Consider the following 21,513-nt stretch of genomic DNA (forward strand, 5'->3'; position numbering starts at 1 on the left):
TTAGGATTATTAGAATTAATTAGAAACAATAGATTTTATTTTTAGAAATATTTGTAATTAGGATTAGGGAATTAGAATTTAATTGTTTTTAGGGTTTAATGGTCTTTTAGAATTTAATTGATGAAGCCAAATTTCTAACATTTAGAATAATTTTAGAAGTTGATTACATTTTAGGCATAGTTAACTTTTGATTAAACTTTAATATCCAATATTTTGTGATATGACCATTCTACCCTTTAGGGGTTATTTTGTCACCTTTTACCTTTGAATTGCATGTCCCCTTAGAATTAATTTAGACTTAGAATTTTAATTAGTCTTAAATGAAAGTTTTGATTAATAGTGGCATGATCCCTCAGGTTTGCTTGATCAAATTATAACCATTAGATTAGGTTTTAACCTAGTTTCCAATTAATTCAAACCTTTCGATTCAAGTTGATCAAAAACAATTTTGATCAACTAAATCCTTTAAACTTGTATAATCCCACGGTCTAATTTGATTGACCAAAAGAATTTTGGTCACTTAACAAGACTTTTTCTCTAAGTTATGAAGTTCACAGCCTCAAGTCAAGATTCTCAATCAAAGCATCCTCAGTCACATCGAACAACGGGTTATACAAGATAAATCAAAGGTCAACACTTAGTGAATACGATTCAAATTGTACGATATGAGCCTTAAGTAATAAGGAATGATGAGACGGAGTTTCTCTCATCCTTGTCTAGAGTGACTTTGCGTACGGGGTGTAGGCCCTAGATATTCAAAGCACTCACCCTTATTCATAGACTTTAGTGCAATACGAATCGAATAAACTACAAATTCTTCTTCGTACAAAACAACATCAACACAAAGATCAACAATGAAGATTCTTCTCCAACAACTTATCAGTTATAAGAAGTATCACACACCATGAGCCTTAAGTAGTAGGGAAGGATGAGACAGAGTTTCTCATATCCTTGTCTAAAATGACTTTGCGTACTGAACGTAGGTCCTAGCTATTCAAAGCACTCACTCTTATTCATAGACTTTAGTATGATCCTCGTCAATCAACTGTCAGGTCTTTCTCCCTTCATCATTGCAAGAAACAATAACGAAGATTCTCTATTACAACAACTTAAAAGTTATGAGGAGAATCATATGCCATGAACCTTAAGTAGTAAAGAAGGAATGAGACTAGAGCTTTCCTACACTTATTCTAAATATCTTTGAGTGCGGGACATTTGGCTCGTTGCTTATCGTATTCACCTTTATTCATATACAATGATTCTTATCTAATAACTATCAAGTTTATTCCACTCATTTATTGAATAATTCTATCACTCATCTTGCCTCCTTAATCATTCTTGTTTTCAGCCCTAGTGGGCTGAACTACAAAAGCTCTGATTTCTTTATTGCACTATAAGGATACGTAGGCAGAAGAACCCATTTTCTTCGCTAGCTACCTCATTTATTGCTACCCTATTTATTAATCAATCAATCATTCTTCATTCATCAATCAAGACCATCTTTTTGAGATCAACTATACTTCTCCTTGGACTCTTTGTACATCCTTTTAGGACGATATAACAACAATCCACCTCATCAATCGAGAGTTATTTTTCTAACATGTTTAAGCACATAGATTGTTATTGACCGACCTAAAAAAGGTCTGACTTCTACATAAGTTCATTTACGATTGCTCAACATGGCGCCAAATTGCCCCATTTTGATTAATTGATCTTTTGATTATTAACTACTAACTACTAACTTCTACATTATTGCACTTTATTTTCCCGCTATTTAAATTCTTGCAATTTACTTTCCGTAATTTACTTTTATTGCTTATTTTGTTTCAAGTACTTTACGTTTTTGTCCATTATCATCCATTTACCTCATATATCATTTACTTTATGCTATTTTATTTCTTGTTATTTCTTTATCACTTTGCATATTCAAAAAGAATAAAAACATGATAAAATGAAAGGTCCAAAAAGATGTATCATTTGTGACCTAATGTTGGACTTATAGGAGACTTGTTATGACCCTTTGCATTTGGACATTGGATTATTGTATTTGACCTATTACTTTGACTTGAAGTTTCTTTGGACCTGTAATCTTTTATTGCAAGAATGTCATTCATGACACTACCTTAGGGATACATGTTTTGAGTCCATTATCAACTTGTTAGCTTATACCACTTTGCACACACAAGGCTTTCTATTGGGTTACCTTATAATGAGCCAATTTATTTCTTATATTATTCCCCTTGCAATTTTCCATGTATCCTCCCCCTTTTTGGTTGTAATTTTCTCTCCTTTGTTTTTCTTTTGAACTTTTTATGAATTAGGTCGACCTCACTGTTTCAAAAGCAATAAAGAATAAACCCTTGAACCAACGTCAAACGACATTTTTCTCAATCAAATCCAAAACACAATAAAATATATGAATAAATTACACGATATGAGCCTTAGGTGGTAGAGAATGAGTAAGAATGGAGTTTTCCTACCCTTACTTTGAGTATTTTAGACACGAGACACTTGACTTGGGTGTCTGAAATATTCACCTCTACCCATAGTATTTAGTGCAATTCTAATAAAAAACAATCTCTTTTCAAAAACCTAAAATCAACATCAATATCATTTTTGCGTTTTTGGACATCACTTTGAAAATCCTTTTTCAAGGTAAATAAACCAACAAACAATCATTTTCTACTATGAACTACGAAGCTCTGATTCTTCATTTCATAATGATGATACGTAGGCACAAGGGCCTCAATCCTTGGCGAGCACAATAATAAAAAAAATAATCATTTTCTCTTTTAGCAAAGTAAACCTTTAGATAAACACTTATTCGTGTAGACAACTTAGATGGTTCCCATCGAGTACGATGGATGAAAGGGGTATATATATATATATATATATATATATATATATATATATATATATATATATATATATATATATATATATATAGTTTATAGTAGAAAATGATTGTTTGTTGGTTGACGTACACATTACCTTCTCAACTATCATCTTATCAGTTAGGGTTTCACCATAACCCTTCATGAGATGGACAAGATTATGCACCTTTGACACATAGCCTGCAACCTTTTCATCTTCTCCCATATGCAACAATTCATATTGCCTTCGCATAGTCTACAATTTGTCGACTTTGAATTTCTCACCTTCTTCATTGTACTTGACAAGAATATCCCATGTCTCCTTCGTCGATTCAACATGAGGGATCTTGTCGAATTTCGCTTAATCTACCATCGATTGAATACAATACACATCATTACAATCTTTCTTTTTTGCCTTCTTATGCGCAACTCTCTAAGCATCAGTTGCATTCTCAACAAGCTCAGGGATGCCATTAGTAACCAATTCAAGGGTTTCATGAAAGCCAAACAAGGACTGCATTTGTATTCTCCGTCGGATATAATTCTTGCCGTCAATAATTGGAAGAGAATTCGGAATGCCATTAGTACCAATCATCTTTGCAGCGATTGGTTAACAACCGACGATCCCGGAAACACGATCACCGACATGTGATTCTTAAAAACACGATCAAGAATCTAACCAAAACTCTATATACCAATTTGATAGTGCGCGAGACACTTTTAGTGAGGAGAGAAACAAAGAAACAAAATAAGGAAATAATGATTACTATTATTGAAGAATGACTAGGTTACAAAATTGAATTACAAAATATCTATTTATATACACCTAAGTGACTTGACTACTAAGTAGCAAATATAACAACCATAAACCCTAATTAACTTTGGGCTTGGGCCTCTCACAACTTGGATTATATTATATCTCAACATCTTAGAATTTGGGTTGGGCATAACTCATCCCTACAAAATCGACTTTAAGGTGAGAATTGCTCTCACTTATAAACACAACACATGTCATATCTCTAAGCAATGTGTGACTAAATTCACCCCTTCAAATCTAACACAATGAAGGTGTTATGGACTGCAATGAAGGTAAACTAGAGTGCCACAATTAAGATGACTAGGAACTAAGCGTAATTAAGATAAAAAGTCCAACACACCCCTCACGCTTAGGCTTCAATGAATATAGAGGGTGGACAATGCGGAAAGTCCAACAATAAATCTAAGACAGACTCTGAGAGGGAAGGTCAAATTAGTTTTGAAATAATTTGAACCCATTCCTCTCTCTTTCTTTCTCTCTCTCTGCTAAAAAATATAAAATATAAAATAAACATTCTAGACGAAAAACAACAAATAATAAACCAATACAACATGTTATATTAATAAAAAAAACTGATAATCTAATTTTAATTTTATTATTGGGGTCCTCCAATAATAGAAGAAGAAATCTATATACACTTGTACAATATTTATAGAAAGAACATTATTGTAAAAATAAAATTATGATGACACAAACGAATTGAAAATTTTAAATAAAATTACAATCTTCATCTATATGAAAAAAAAAAATATTTTTTTAAAACAGAATTCAAAAACCTTTCTTTCTTTAAAATTATTATTCACAAAGTACACCTAAATATATTTAATTATTTATTTTTAGTCATTTTTAATAAAGTTGTGCGAACTTGAGTTCAAATTTAAACAATAATATTTTACCTAAATATATCGATTTTTGTCTTGTTGAATTAAATAAAAAAGAAGAACATTATAATTTAAATTTAAATTGGTCTATTTGAACACCCTAGTTTATTGAATGAGTGCTAATTATTGTGAAATTAAAAATGCAAGCCAACAATTCCGTGAGCATGGCAAGCCAACAATTCCGTGAGAATGGTTTTTCAATGTCAATCAATGCAATAAAAACTGTGAAAATTATAAAATTATTGAAATTTGGGATTTAAATAGTTCATATTTTAAATATTTTGGTATTTTGAGACAGTCAAGTATTGACTAAAGAAGGAAATATCTTACTTCATATTTCTACAAGTTTTGGTTTAGAGAGAGGGTTGATGAACAACCTACATTAAATTATTAATATTAATATTATAAAAAAGATAAATTAGTAGATTTATGTGTAATCTGAAACAAATAATTGAAACAAAAAACCAACAAATAATAAATTAATATAACATTTCCTACTATTTTTTTAAATAATTGATCAAATATCTCTATCTATGATAATTGCATAATATTTATAGAAAACAACCCTTTCACGATGATGCAAAGGAATTCAAAATATTAAATAAATATATCTATAATCCAATTATCAAATTGCCTTACTTCACATTCTATAAGTTTTAGTTTATGAGGCTGATGAACAACCTACATTAACATGTTTAACTAAACAATAAATAATTTTAAATTATCAATATTATTATTATAAAAGAGATAAATTAATAAATTTTATGTATAATTTAAAACAAATAAATTATAAAAAAATAAATAATAAATTAATATAATATATAATATTAATAAAAAATATTAAAAAATAATATAATTTTTATTTTATTATTGAATTAATATAGCTATTTATCCTCTTGTAATCAAAATGTTATATAATTGTACGATATTTATAAAAAAAAACTTTTGAGAAGATAGAATGATGACACGAGTTCAAATTCAAAATTTTAAATAAAAATAATTTTATAATCTAATAATTAAATTCTGTGAAAATTTAATTTAATTTTTTTGAAAGAAATTCAAATATCATTTTGTTTGATTTTTTTATTTAAATACAAATAGTATATCTATATGAATACATTTAAATATATCTAGTTAATCATTTTTTAAAAATAAATTTTCAATACAATTGTTTACATTGAATTCAAATTTAAGTGGAAGTGTTGTGTGTAAATTTTTTGTCCGCTGAATTAAGAATGAAGAAGATTTAGTGTATTTGAATAATGATGGTTAATTGTTGTGATATTAAAAATGGAAACCAATGAATGAGAGACTTTCTAGATTAGATCAACACCATAACGGTTTAAAATTTGAAAATAAAAAAAATAAAAAAATAAAATTTACGCATCTAGAGAATTGTAGTACTATTATAATCAAACGGTCAAAACATTTTGTTGCAAGAGATATACAAGTACAGATGAAATCAGGTTTTAAAATTTGAAAAACATTCCAATAGTAACAAGTTAGGAGTACTTAATTCAAACACACATTACTCATGCGAAGCATGGAACTTTTTCGTCCATACCGCGAGAATCGGAGATCAAAATAACGTGAAGCGGGAAGGCGAAAAGTAAAAACAAAATTCCAAAAATTAAAATTAAAAATAAAAAATAAAATAAAATAATTCCCATTATTTCGGCAATGGCCTTTCACTCTTCTACACCTCGAGAGTGGAGCTATTAATCATCATCACTCAATCGTACACGAGACAGAAATTGTTCATTTCATTTTCTCACTCTTTACTCTCTCTCTCTCTTCAAACCCTAGAAAACCTTCAGAATCGTCTTCTCCATTGTAAATCTTCATGCTCAATCGTTTTTCACCATTGATTCTCTTATTCGATTAGCATTTTCTCAAACTTTTACCTTCTCGTTTCGATTTTGCAGGTTTCCATGGTTGCGAAATCTTTGGAGATTCACGATTCAATTGCGAACGACGGTGGTAGTGGTGTCGTTTCACAACATTTGATGGTTTCTGCGGAGATTGAGATGAGCCCTAAGCTTAATATATCAGTGAAATACGGTGCAAAAAAAGCTGAACCTAAAGATACACCAATGTCGCAGCGGAGATCGAGCTCTCGAATCCAAGCTGCTAAGCTAAAAGAGGTTGAAGAGGTTAAGCTTCGACGGAATGTAGAGGTTGTTGAAGATCGAAAGAAATCGAGCGTGGTTGTGACGGCTAAGGGGAAGTCGAATAAACGTGTTAAGAAAAGTCACGGTGAGGGCGAGGAAGAGAGCACGGTTAAAGAAGAGGTTGTTTCCGAGTCACAGTCAAAGAGCAATGAAGAGGATGCTTCGGAGAAACAGGTGAAGAACAAGGAAGAGGTTGCTTCGGAGAAACTTCCAAAGAAGAAGAAGTCTGCAATGGATGCGAAGCGTGAGCTGATGGAGGTTTGGGATGAAAAAATGAAGGTGGATTCGGAAAATACAGTTGATGCGTCTGCTGAAAAGAGTTATGCAGCTAAGGTGAAGGATACTATTAGACTGTTTAATAAACACTATCTCCATTTGGTTCAGGTTAGTTACTTTTATGTTATAGTGTTTCTTTTGATTGCCTTGTTTTGCTTGAAGTAATTCATCTTTCGAATGTACAGGAGGAAGAGGAGAGGTGTGCTAAAGCAAGAGCTGAAGCTGAGAAGAAGAAGAAATCTCCCAAGAAGTCTCCTAAGAAATCTCCTAAGAAATCTCCTGGGAAGAAATCTCCCAAAAAATCTAAGTCATCTGCTGGGAAGAAAAATGCTAAGGTAAAGCTCTCCGCAGTTGGTGGAGGTGTGGCTTTTATTATTTGTGTTTCAATTTCACACACAAGATACTCATTGCAAATTGGCCTGAGCTGCATTTTCGTTTACATAACTTGTTTGCAGTTCACTACTAACTAAACTCAATGTTTTAACTTGTGTAGAAAGATACTTCGCATATAGAACCAAAGAGCGCAGCCAAACGACCTGATCTGAAGGCCTTAACCAAGGCAAGTTAAAAATTGATTCTGTTTAATCTTGACTACAAAATCTGCTGATATATCTGATCATTTAGTATAGGATTTAACTGCAATATCGGCCAATATTTACCATTGCGGTGAGCCCAAAAACTGCCATGTATATCTGCGTTAGTGGCCATGGCGCCGCAATTTGATAACACTGATTGTCAGTGCCGTTAGTGGCTAACTTGTTATTAGTTTACCTTAATCATCTTTTGATTGTTAGTGTTTTTTATTTGATTTTTCTCTTCTTATTGATGCCTTAATTTTTGTTTGCTATGAGCCATATCTTTGGAACAATTTAAAGGAGTACTTTTAGTTCTAAAACAGTTTAAATTTATTTATTTTTCATATGATCCTTTGTTTTGATTTTATTCCTATTTTAGTACTCACTTCAAATGTTGCTAGGGGAGCAATCTTTCTCTAATGCTCACTCAAGTTGTCCAAAAAGTATTATTTAGTCAAAATAAGCTAAAGCCAAAAGCATAATCAATTTAGTTGTATCTAGCTTGTTTTGTTTTTTAACACTGTCTTTGTATTGGAGATCTTGCAGATGATGCAAAATAGCGAGATACTGCACCCTGAAAAAAGAATTGGCGATATTCCAGGTTGGCAGCTTCATCTTGCCTGTGTATTGACTGTTGATTTTTTATATCATTACAAATTTCACATAGCTTCTTTCACGTTTCATCATTAATTATCATGCATTTTTGCTGGTAATGTATTTTAATTTTCTAATATTCAAGGTGTTGAGGTTGGATATCAGTTCTATTCTCGTGCCGAAATGGTTGCTATTGGTTTTCATAGCCACTGGTTAAATGGAATTGATTATATGGGCCAATCTTATTCCAAAGTGGTAATACAACTTCTTGTTGCCCTTATTTTACTCAGTAGTCTAATTTAATATCAAAAGATCTCAAGTGATTCATATGATCTTAATTAATAGATTTTTTACTATAATGTTCCTTACAAACCCCTCTCTTTTTACGTTCATCTCTTTGGTTGTTGCAGTACAACAGCTACAATCTCCCAATTGCTGTGGCCATTGTTATTTCTGGAATGTATGAAGATGACCTTGATAATGCCGAAGATGTCATTTACACTGGTCAAGGTGGCCACAACCTGACTGGTAATAAGCGACAAATGGGAGATCAGAAAATGGAGCGGGGTAACTTAGCACTCAAGGTATGCTTTCTAATGATTGTAGCAAACATTATTCTATCTGCAGAATGCTTCCTACAATTCACCCAAAATCATAAATAACCAGCCAATGAACCTTACTTTTGTATTCTTTCATGCACCTATTTTCTTTTAAGTATGGCACGTTTCTCTAATCCATTGTACTCTATTTGATGTTCTAAGGCACATCTAACATGATTTGATCTCATGTGTAGAACTCTTCAGAGCAATGTGTGCCAGTAAGGGTGATTCGAGGTCATAACTCTCGTGACAGTTATACTCGTAAAGTTTATACATATGATGGATTGTACAAGGTAGGTTCTATGAAGACTTTATTACTTAAATCTGTTTCCCTATAATAATTGGATCTCTGTTTTGCATGTGCGCACACGCGCACACGGCACACCCACATATGTGTTAAAGACAGCTAAAATAAGCAGATCTTAATTTTTCAAGTAATGGTAAACAAGACACATGCCATCTGTCTTTACATATTTATTTTTCACTGTATGTTTGTGTGTATAAATTTGTAAGTTGACTCATGTTTAGCGAGAGAGTATATGCCTATATAGTGTTTAAATGTCGGGCAATAATTTTTGGTTGGTAGTTGAAGGATATGCTCATAATAATTACATTCACTTGTTTTATTAATTATTGTGTTTTAAACTTACTACAATTATCTAATCAGCAACAATAATTCCATATTTTAAATGTTGTGCTTGTTTTGCAGGTTGTCAATTATTGGGCAGAGAAGGGAATATCCGGCTTCACAGTCTACAAGTTTCGGCTTAGGAGGGTTGAGGGACAGCCTACATTGACCACAAATCAGGTTTAGCCATATTTTTTCTAGTTTCACGTTTCAATTGTTACTTGTATTTTATTTGTAAAGTTTGTTATCAAACTTTTTGTCTTACCGGCATCTCCACATCCGCACTCTCATCCACGACAACCAACTATTTTTTTAGGTTCAAATCAACAATATATATTTTAAATAAAACATCCCAATTTAATTTTTTTAGGGTACATTGGTTCTTCAATCAAAACCTTCACCATCTTCTTCTTCTTCATCATCATCCTCTCCATCTTTGATATTTCACTTTTCTTTATAACTGAGCATAGATTTCTGAGTTTAGTTTCTGTATCATCTATTCTTTTTCAGCCACTATCCACGTTTTAGCCCATTTCATTAAACTACCCTTCATTGTTTTCATTTTCCTTGTGCTTTTGGTATATTAACTTGCTCTGATCTGTTTCTTATTCCCTCTCAGTTTTAATTTGAGTTCTCAGGTTTTGTTTTCACTGGGGTGTAAAATTATGATTTTTAGTTGTTTTTCAAAATTTGCCACTTAGGCTTTTGGTTTTTGGGGTAGGGGTATGTAAGGCATGGATAGATGGGTGTTGGTGTACGTAGTGCTTTGCTAGGAGGGTGGTAGTGTTAGGAAATTTGGGGGGTTTAATGAAATTTAGGTATCGTTTGGCCAAACTTTTTTCGGTTGTAAAAGTTACTTTTAAGAGAAAGTTGAAAATGAGAGCTCTATAAATAAAGTTAAAGTTGTTTGGTAATACTTATATTTTTCCAACTTTAAAAATAATTTAAAACTAAAAATCATTTGATATATAGATGAACTAATCTAACGAAGTGAGAAAATAATAAAATATGATGTTCCTACCAATTTAGTGCAAGTGTTTGATGTATAATATTTGCGAGTGAAAATATTGATTTTATTCATACTTATAAAAATAATAAATTATTAAATATATATGTAGAAATTGTTTACACAAAAATGGATACAAATTAAAATATAATACTACTATATTACCAAAAGATATGAAATATGTTATAAAAAATTAAATGGATATTTTTTTAAATATTTAAAAATGTGTGTGAGAGTGGATAAATCACAAACTAAAAAAAACAATTGACATTATGGAAAAAGTTTACATTTTAAAAATAAATAATTTTAACAAATTAAACTAACAAATTCTATAATCCTCTATCGTAGTTAAATACTGCACAGTAATAACAATGATGTAGGCACATTGAGTGAATAATTTTTTTTAAAATTAGATAAAATAAAGTAATACGGGAAGAATTATGAAAATATGCTGGTGTAAAGAATTGAAAAAGAATTTATAATGTATAAATTGTGGTTACTTTGATTCGAATATATATGTAGTTATGTACCAATAAATATTCCAATTTTTTTTTATAAAGTTTATTTCAATTACTTTAATAGAAGCTCCTTGTATTGTATTTTTATTCTTAATAGAAAAGTCACTTTTTTTTGTAAGGAGATTTTTCTAAATATTGTTTGGCATCACTACTCCTTTAAAGTAGAAGATAGGTCAACAAAAAGCCGGGCCAAATGGTACCTTAGATTTTGGTTCTATAGGTCTGCTGGAATTTAGGTTGGGTGATATGAATGGTAATGTGGCGGGGTGTAAGACATGGATAAGTGGGTTGCAATGTTTGAAAATCTGGGCGTTGGTGTACGTAAGACATCGATAGGTGTTTTTGATGATATTTAGTTTTGGTTCCATAGGTCCTGCTATTGGGTGGTGGTTTACCGTTTTTGTTACTTGCGACCCACCTGAAATGCAGCGTGACAATGGCACGTTGGATCGGACATGTACACGAGTCAACTCGCGTACACTGGTTATGAGGTCTTGGAATGTGAATAAATTAAAAAGGCAGGAGAATAAATAGAATGGGGGTGTGGTTGAAGAGGAAGAAACTAGGAGTTGCTGTTGAGGCGTGATGAGAATGGTAAAGTGCCGGGTCTTGGAATGTGTACAAATAAAAAGGCAGAGGAATAAATAGAGCGTGGGTGTGGTTGAAGAGGAAGAAACTAGGTGTTGCTGTTGAAGCTCATTGGGAGCTACATTTCTTCAAGATACAAAGTTGATAGCTCCGTCGGCTATTCCCTATATTCATTAGAAGACTGCAAATGCAACTCTTACTAGACTAGTCTATCTCAACTGAGTTTATTAATACTACTAAAATGTTAATTAAGCTGCCATAAGATATTAGTTCTCAATGTTTTGTATTTATAATGATACCAATCTAACCACATTAGTGATGTTTACAACGCAATGGGGAATGATTAAATAGAAGAAAATTTGAGATTTTATCTCATTAAATTACAAAATGTGCAAGAGGTTGGTTTTTATAATGTGTCATGTGTTTCCATGTGTGTTTTTATCAATGATTACAGAAGTACACTTTGTTTTCATATTCTCTTGGAAGAAAGATTAGGCATACAAATTGCAGTTCTCTTTATTTCTTTTTAGCTTATCTTCCTTTGATGTCAGGTTTATTTCACAAGTGGACGCGTACCTCAGTCTGTTGCAGAAATACGAGGGTAATGAAAAGTAATTCTGAAAAATTGAATTTTTAATATGCTTTATACATAGTACACTTCCCTAAATCCTTGCTTTCATTTGTTTAGGCTAGTATGTGAGGATATCACTGGAGGTCAGGAAGTTATACCAATTCCTGCTACAAATTTGGTGGATGACCCTCCTGTTCCACCCACAGGTATGTCGAGTTAATTGATAATATATAGTGGGTGACCCGTTAGATCAGAGATAGACCCTAATCATACCTTATCATTATCCCTTGTGGAACCCTTGAACACTCCCATACACCTAGAATTGGATATCTAAAATATAATCTTGGTCACCCAATAACGGGTGGCTCAACTTATCGACATTAGGCTTTGATACCATCATTTTAAGTCTTTCATTTTTTGTTGGAAAACTTGAATTCTTATTATATTTTTTTTGATGTATCTACCTATTTCTTATATGCATCACTGTTTTGAACATTACATAGGTTTCAAGTATTTTAAGGCTCTGAAGGTTGCAACAAGTGTTACGCTTCCTGCGAATGCCACTGGGTGCAAATGCAAAGGTAGCTGTACTGATCCAACAACCTGTGAATGTGCAAAGCGCAATGGCTCTGAATTTCCCTATGTATCTAGGGATGGTGGCAGGTTAGAAACTCTGGTGAAATGTCATTTAAATCATGTCTGCTGCAATAATAATAATGTCATCTTTAATACATTGACAGATTAGTTGAAGCTAAAGATGTTGTGTTTGAATGTGGCCCCAATTGTGGTTGTGGTCCTAGTTGTGTGAATCGGATTTCTCAAAAAGGACCTCGATATCGTCTGGAGGTTGTATTGATTTCCTTACATCTTTTGAATATTAATTTTAAATAAGTTAAATATTTATCTTGATAATACCCAGGTTTTTCGCACAGCAAAAAAAGGATGGGCTGTACGATCCTGGGATTTTATTCCATCTGGGGCACCCGTATGCGAGTACACGGGAATTCTCGGCAGGACTGACGACGTTGACAGTTGTTTAGAAAACAACTATATATTTGAGATTGATTGCCTCCAGACTATTAAAGGTCTTGGAGGAAGGGAGGTAACAATTTCTGTGAAATCATGACTCTTTTTCTATGAGTTATTTTTTGTTCAGTTTTGAGAATTTTTTTCTTGTCTTTGGTGATGTTAATTTTGACAGAGGCGGTCGCAAAATGTACCATATGCTGCCAAGCTTTTGGACAAATACGATGACCAAAGTCCTGATAGCGCACCAGAGTTTTGTATTGACGCAGGATCTACTGGAAATATTGCTAGGTTTATAAACCATTGTTGTGAGCCTAATTTGTTTGTACAATGTGTTTTGAGCACACACCATGATTTGCGTCTGGCTCGAGTGATGCTGTTTGCCGCTGACAACATACCCCCTTTACAGGTCCCATTTAATATATTGTCTAAATTATAATATTTTTTATCCTCTATCTAGGCCTAATGCTCATTTTGTTCCTTTATCTTTTATTAGAATCATTTTAGTCCAAAATGTAAATGAGTTCTTTAGGTTGTATCTAACAACAATGCATGTTCTGTAAGTTATACAAATGAACCATGGCTTGTACAAATTATTGATCTTGCCTAAGGCCAAAAATACTCTTTTCTTCCATTTGGAGCTAGTTAACTATTTGGAGGGTTTCTTTTTTCTTTTACATATGAAAAGAGATGGAGTACTATTTGTTGTTTTGCCAAATGTCTTAAATCTCTGATTGTACCCTTGCAGGAACTGACATATGACTATGGCTATGCTCTTGATAGCGTCTTGGACTCTGATGGGAAGATAAAGCAAATGGCGTGTTATTGTGGAGCTTCAGGCTGCAGAAAGCGATTATTCTAAATCTCTATTCCCTTTTGGAGGCATAAATAGTAGATTTTTCACAATTATTAGAGCACATATTTGGTCTGAATCAACACAAGGCCCCCTCCTAATTGAAACCTTTTGATTTGCAGTATGCATTGGGCCAAAATTGAAACTTTATTATTTTTTTTTGTAAATTCAAGAGATAGTGTAGATTTTATTCGGCTTGATGTAACCCTTTTTATTGGGTTCCGAAAATTAAATTTAAGAATTACTTGATTTTGAGTATTCTATTATTTTACATTTATTTAGAGACCCTTCAAAACTGTATGCATATATTGCCTCTCATATGATGGGGTTGTAGAGTTAACTCAGTTTTGTAAATTCTGAGTGCCCCTCCAAGAGCACCTTTGTCCTCAAGGGTGAAAATCTAGAAACTTCTTCAACAAGTCATAGTAAAATTCCCAAGAAGCTTGGTCTGGGGGACTGTCCTTCCACTGGACAAGGACTTTTGTGGCATTGACTCTTCCTCTCTTAACCAGTTTTCTGTCCAGTATATATAGGGGACCCTTTTTGGTTGGTCACAACACATACACTTGAAGATGATATGCCTATTGATTTGTTCAGAGCTGCCCCTTGAAATTTGGAAATTTCATTCCAAAATTTGCTAAAAAATAATAGAGTCAGGAAAACCATGTAGTTTAAAGACATGATCCATGAACAGTTTAGCTATATCAGCAGCTTTGTAAGGGTGAGAAATAGCAATGAAATGTGCATATTTACTCCATCTGTCCACCACTACAAAAATAACTTGTTTATCAGCTGAAGTAGGTAACCCTTCAATGGAATCCATGCTAATGTGTGCCCAAATTCTGTCCACAATGGGGAGGGGTTGCAAGAGGCCTGGAGAAGCACTAAAATCTGATTTGTTCCTTTGACAAATTCCACTTTTTTTGACATAATCCTGGATTTCCTTTGTCATTCCCTTCCAGAAAAACAGGGATTTAAGAAATTGCCGAATCATGTAATCATTGTAAGATAATCTGTTTGAGGTTAATATCATTCCCATTAATTAATTTTCCCTTCTTTTAGCTCATTCCTAGTCCAAGTAAAATTAGGATGAGAATGAGAAATAATTTCCAATTCAGTGATAATTTTCTTGAGGTGGGGGTCACTTTGCCAAACTGAAATAATTAGGTCCTACAAGCGTGGATCTGCAGAATTGAAACATTAACTCAACACCTTTCCTTGAGAGCGCGTCAACAACAAGGTTGTTTGTTTGCACCTTCCTTGTATTGAATTTCAAATTCAAAACCCATTAACTTTGCTACCCAAGCTTGTTGAAAAAAAAGTATTCAACTTTTATTCCAGTAAGTGCTTAATGCTTCGTTGATCAGTTTTTATGATAAAGGGAGCATGAGCTAAGTAGGATCCCCATTTTTGGACAACATAAACAATTGCAAGAAGTTCCCTCTCATAAACCGACATAGCTTGCTGTCTAGGCCCAAGTGACTTGCTTATATAAGCAATAGGGTGGTATTTTGCATCAAAACATCACATATTCCTTTCCCTGATGCATCGGTTTCCACGACAAGTTTTTCTTTAAAATTAGGAAGGCTTAAAACTGGGGCAGAAGTCAGAGCTAATTTCAAGTCATCAAAAACTTTTGTGGATTGAGCACACCATACAAAAGAAGCTTTCTTAAGCATATTAGTTAAAGGCTTGCAATTTTGCCAAAATCATTAGTGATATCGGTAGACACTCCCTGTGAAGTGATAAAGTGGCCGAGATACTCAATTCTGTGTGTAGCAAAACAACACTTGTTCTGGTTCAAAAACAAGTTATTCAGCCTCATATTATCGAAAATCAGTTCCAAATGATATCTATGGTCTTCTATGGATTTACGGTAAATGAGAAGGTCATAAAAGAATATGATTACAAACTTTATGAGAAAAGGTTTGAAGATATGGTTCATCAAAGCTTGAAATGATATGATGAACCATATCTAAGTCACCCTTAGCCATTCTAAGTTGGCGGTATGTGAGAAAAGATAGAAGCTCCACTCAATTCATCAAGTAAATCTTCAATTAGAGGAATTGGAAATCTGTCTTTAATAGTAGAGTTGTTTAGCCTTCTAAAATCCCAACATAACCTCCAAGAACCGTCTTTCTTCCTAACTAACATAGTAGGAGATGAAAATGGACTGTTACTGTGCTGAATTATCCCTTGTTGCATAATTTCGTTGACCAAGTTTTCAATGATATTTTTCTGAACTAGTAAGTACCTATAAGGTCTCAAATTAAAGAGCACTGCACCTTCCTTCAATGAGATTTTATGATCAGACCTAAGTCCATGAGGGGTAGTGTTGCCAGTTCCTCAAAAAGGTTTTGGTACTATTGCATCAATTGACTAATTTCAGTAGGCAAGAGATTAGACATATCTGCGGTCATCATTATCCAAGAGTTAGAACCTTGTTGATATAAGTCCTTATCAATTGTTAAAAGGCAAAGTTCAGCCCCTTTTTTGATCGCTTGAGCAAAAGACTTATTGTTAATGAGTTTGATTGTAGGCATTTTGGCGCCTCATAAGACAAACTTTCTGCCATTAGTTTGGAATTCCATTTAGAACTTGTCAAAATCCCATAAGATAGGACCTAGGGATTTTAGCCATTGAATACCCAAAATAAGTTCACAACACACTAGCAGAAGAACTAGGACATCACTCAAGAAAACGTGTTGTTGTAAATGTAACTGAAATCTTCTACAAATAAGTGCTGCTTCTAATTTATTTCCACCACCTCAGGTGATTGCAATAATGTCTCAGTATGCTTTCAGGATTACCAACTGATCCCACAAACTAACACATATTTTTTCAGCATGTTTTGTTCTCACTCACACGTTTTTTAAGAAATTTTCTAGAAGGCCACCATCCAAATATTACTCCAACTCAAGTACACTTAACTATGAAGTTCTTATTTGTTAGACTACCGAAAAAAGGATTCATCTTGTTGATATAGGTAGTTGCAATCAATTTTTATAAGTCTTCCTTCAACCATGCAGTCTCATACCTTCACACTCTCAGAATCCTCTCATTCTAATGTGTATTCGGGCGACCACTCCCCACCCCTTCGACTTGAGTGTTACAATCACTCTACGCCCTATTCGGCCTCGTTACTATGTAACACCCTAATTCTCGACTCAACAATTAAATAAATAAACATGTATAAAACATAAGTATTCACCAAGCAGGATGTTACTCGAACCATTAAAACATTTTAAACCACATAGTAAAAAAAACTCATTTGATAAATAGCGGAATTACAAATAAAACACTTGGTCTAACAACCTTAACAATATTATCAGTTTGAAAAGGTGGTTCATCGCAAAAATCCAATCAAAAAGAAAGATACGCAACATAAACAAATATAAGACAACCTGATCCCCTCGTGTTACGTATTAGAGAGACTCAAACTATAGACCCGACAACAATAAACTAAAGAGGTACACCATCGTCCTCAGCTTCAAACTCCTATTAAAGTACCTGATTATCTGTACTATAAAGGAACACAAACGCAACAACACAAAGAGAAGGTGAGAATACATTCAAATAATAAATGGTGCATAAACATTCATGATAGATTAACACATTTACACAATCATCCACATAATAAAAAAACACATCAATGTCAATGCTTCACAATGCATGACGCCTAGGGTGTCATTAGGGTGACACTCGTCACCCTACTAACAGAAGTAGATTTTTGTTCTGCTATCGAAAAATCACAAAAATTCATCCAAACTCACTCTAAACACTCCTAAATAGTGCATAAACATCACCCATATGATTCCAACATACTAGCATGTTAATTCCTATCAATCTAACATATTGTCTCATTGCTTTAACCATAAAATCCAGAATTAATTCATATTTTGAAAATCTCAATTTCATGTCAAAATTCATATTTATGAACAAACAACCTATGCAACAATCACACAAAATACATTACACAAATTTGCAATCAAAACATGGTATAAAACATAATTGAATCATGTTATTCATCATATTATATAATCAACAACAAGAGAGAGATTCCTATTAAAGGTTAATGGAAACCTCTCTACTATTTCATAATTAAGCACCCATGGACGAAAAGTCCTCCCCTTACAATTCCAAAAAGTTCAACAAAACGAGCTTCTAGTGATCTTTCCTCTAAACCCTTAACACTCTCTCCTCAAGTTCTTCTCTCTAATATCTCTTGTTTTCACGTACCGATGAAAAAAAGTCTCTAAAACCCAATTTTTATCTAAAATTAGAATATATACTATTTTATTATAATTTTTCTAATTACACTTTTTATCCAACTCAAATTCAGTTTTGCTCCACTCACCACTAAACTCTCTCAATTTTCAAAATTGGCCCAACTTTTCAAATTCTCACTAACTTCCAATTAATTAATTAATTAATTCTCGCTAACCCAATTAATTAGCATAAAACACCACAATTACCGTCACCAACCAAACACGTTACATATTCACAAAAGTAATTATATAATTAAAATACTCAATTAAATTAAATAAATAATTAAATAAATGATTAATAAATCGGGGTGTTACTACTCTCTCTCACTTAAAAGAAATTCCGCCCTAAAAAATTATCCGACGAGAAAAGCTTTGAATAAGACTCTCTCATCCTACTCTCGAGCTCCCACGTCACATTGCACCAGCAGGACCTCCCCAAACAACTTTCACTGAAGCGATATCTTTGCCTCGCAAGTTCTTCAGTTCACAATCCTCAATTCACAACAAAGTCTCAATTGTCAAACTCTCTCTAACTTGAACATCAACCAACTGGATCACATGAGACAGATCCAGAATATACTTCCTCAGTTGAGACACATGAAACACATCATGAAGATTCGAAAGATATGGCAGCAACGCCACTCGGTAGACCACCTCATATACACAGACCAATGAAATACGACATAAGTTTCTTAGCCTTCAATACGTGACCAACACTAATTACCAAAGTTACTCTCAAGAACACATGATCTCCCTCTTGGAACTCAAATTTTTTCCTCCTCTTATCACGATAGCTCTTCTGACGACTTCGTGAAGCTTTCATCTTCTCTTGGATCATCTTGATCGTTTAAGTATTATTGCATTATCTCAGGTTCAAGCACAACACTCTCACCAGAATCATACCAACACAAAGGTGTCCTACACCTCTTACCATATAATACCTCAAACGGTGCCATTCCAATGCTAGAATGAAAACTGTTGTTGTATGTGAACTCAACCAATGGCAAGTAAATGTCCTAGTTACCTCCCTTCTCCAAAACACACACTCACATCAAATCTTCCAAAGACTAAATAACCCTCTCCACCACTTCTTGCAAACTCTTCCAAAATCTTGACGTAAACCTCAAATCCTTATCTGACACAATGCTTGAAGGAATGCCATGCAAGCTAACAACCCTCTCAGTATACAACTCGATTAACTTTTGCAAGGTATAGTTGATCTTAATCGGTATGAAATGAGCCAATTAAGTCAATCTATCAACAATAACACAGATGGAATCACATCCCTTCGTCGTCTTCAGAAAACTTGTAAAAAAAACCATGGAAATGTTATCCCATTTCCACTCAGGAATACTCAACAACTGCATCCGTCCCGACGACTTCTGATGTTCAATCTTCGACTTCTGACAAGTTAGACAAGCATAAACGAACTCAGTTACCTCCTTCTTCATTCCTAGCAACCAAAATAGTTTTTTCAAGTCTTGATACATCTTGGTAGAACTGAGATGAATATTCATACCGTTCTTATGACCTTGCTCAAGAATACTCTTCTTAAGTTCTGACACACCAGGTACACAAATCTTATCTGTGAACCTCATTACACCATTCTCGTCGATTTTGAAGTCACCTCCTTTGCCTTGATTGATTAGCACAAGACGGTTAACCAATCTTAAATCCATTTTCTGACCTTCTTGATCTCTTCAAGAATACAACTAGTCAGCTTCAACATATCCAACTTCCCACTATTAGGAGTCTCTTCACATACCAAACTCAGATCTCTAAACTACTCAATCAAGTCTAATTCTCGCACCATTAGCATTGACATATTTAATGACTTCCTACTCAATGCATCAATCACAACATTAGCTTTACCAGTATGGTAGCTTAAACAAAAATCGTAGTCCTTCAGAAATTCGAGTCATCTCATCTATCTCATATTCAACTCCTTTTGATCGAATAGATACTTCAAACTCTTGTAATCACTGAACACTTCAAATATAGAGCCAAATAGATGATGTCTCAAATCTTCAAGATAAATACCATCGTTGCCAACTCTAGATTATGCGTAGGATAATTACTCTCATGAACTTTTAGTGTCTAGAAGCATTAGCCATAACCTGGCCCTTATATATTAACACACCATCCAAACCCATCTTTGAAGCGTCATAATACACTACAAATGACTCATTCAGATTTGGCAAAATCAAAACTGAAGTGGATGCCAATTTCTTCTTGAGTTCTTGAAAACTCTCCTTACACTGAACACTCCAGACATAAGCTTCACCCTTTTGAGTCAACTAAGTCAAAGGCAATGCAAACTTTGAAAATCATTCGATAAACCTCCGATAATAACTAGCTAATCCAAGAAAACTTCTTATCTTGGTAACAGACTTCAAAGTATCCCATTGCAACATAACATCAATCTTCGATGGATCCACATCAATACCACCACTAAAAATTACATGGCCAAGGAAACTCACTTCTTTCAACTAGAGCTCACAGTTAGAGAACTTCACATATATCTTCTTATCCTTCAAGGTCCACAACAGAATTCTCATATGCTTCACATATTCTTCATCAGACTTCGAATATATCAGAATATCATCGATTAACACAACCTTAAACTGATTTAAGGACGAATGGAATATTTTATTCATGTACTTTGTGAACACTCATGGAGCATTAGACACACCAAACGACATCACTGAATACTCATAATGACCATATCTCGTTCTGAAAGAAATCTTCAGAATAATGTCAGACTTTACACGAAGCCCCCACTCAAAGCTTGGGAGAAGTCATTAACTAGCGAGCATGCCTATTTCACAACAATGACACATATTATGAATGTCATAAAATATGCAGTACAATCCCACTCCGACTATACTTAACTACTCAACACAACATATGCAACACAACCCCTCTTTGAATGTAAATCAAATATATTGTCATTGCATTAATAATAACTCATATCTCAAGTCACACGCCTCATCAACATAAATCAACATCACATCATACATTCACTTTTATCACACTTTTTCAAACTCACATAATACTTGCTTATATATGATTTCACTTCAAAACACACAATTAATTATATAATTTAATTAATTAACTCATGTTCATCAAAATACAGTAAACAACAGTCAACTCATCGACCGCACAATAAAACCCCCCTCAAAACCCCACTCAGAAGGTTAGAACACGCATTCTAACATGATGACGGGTAACTCGTCACCAGGATGACGTCCATCATCCTTACCATTACT

At 33.6% G+C, this 21,513-nt stretch overlaps 1 protein-coding gene across 1 annotated transcript; it reads left to right on the forward strand.

Annotated features, from left to right (window-relative positions):
* Nucleotides 1-6,231: 6,231 nt before the first annotated feature.
* LOC127126749 (histone-lysine N-methyltransferase, H3 lysine-9 specific SUVH4) lies at nucleotides 6,232-14,234 on the forward strand. The gene is made up of 16 exons (XM_051055734.1): nucleotides 6,232-6,404; nucleotides 6,497-7,126; nucleotides 7,204-7,353; nucleotides 7,512-7,577; nucleotides 8,140-8,194; nucleotides 8,333-8,442; nucleotides 8,598-8,771; nucleotides 8,981-9,079; nucleotides 9,496-9,594; nucleotides 12,078-12,127; nucleotides 12,215-12,303; nucleotides 12,601-12,760; nucleotides 12,838-12,943; nucleotides 13,017-13,199; nucleotides 13,299-13,532; nucleotides 13,872-14,234. Exons 2-16 carry the CDS (start codon nucleotides 6,503-6,505, stop codon nucleotides 13,983-13,985), a joined length of 2,313 nt encoding a protein of 770 aa, XP_050911691.1. The 5' UTR covers nucleotides 6,232-6,404; nucleotides 6,497-6,502; the 3' UTR covers nucleotides 13,986-14,234.
* Nucleotides 14,235-21,513: the final 7,279 nt, after the last annotated feature.

Source organism: Lathyrus oleraceus, chromosome 3 (genome assembly GCF_024323335.1).
Source record: "Lathyrus oleraceus cultivar Zhongwan6 chromosome 3, CAAS_Psat_ZW6_1.0, whole genome shotgun sequence".
Classification (NCBI taxonomy): Eukaryota; Viridiplantae; Streptophyta; class Magnoliopsida; order Fabales; family Fabaceae; genus Lathyrus; species Lathyrus oleraceus.

Excerpts from the sequence above, each read along its gene's own strand:
- LOC127126749 (XM_051055734.1), top strand. The coding sequence starts at position 6,503 with ATGGTTGCGAAATCTTTGGAGATTCACGATTCAATTGCGAACGACGGT. Across the intron at positions 9,080-9,495 it reads CATATGATGGATTGTACAAG|GTTGTCAATTATTGGGCAGA; the intron begins GTAGGTTCTATG and ends CTTGTTTTGCAG. Across the intron at positions 9,595-12,077 it reads CTACATTGACCACAAATCAG|GTTTATTTCACAAGTGGACG; the intron begins GTTTAGCCATAT and ends CTTTGATGTCAG.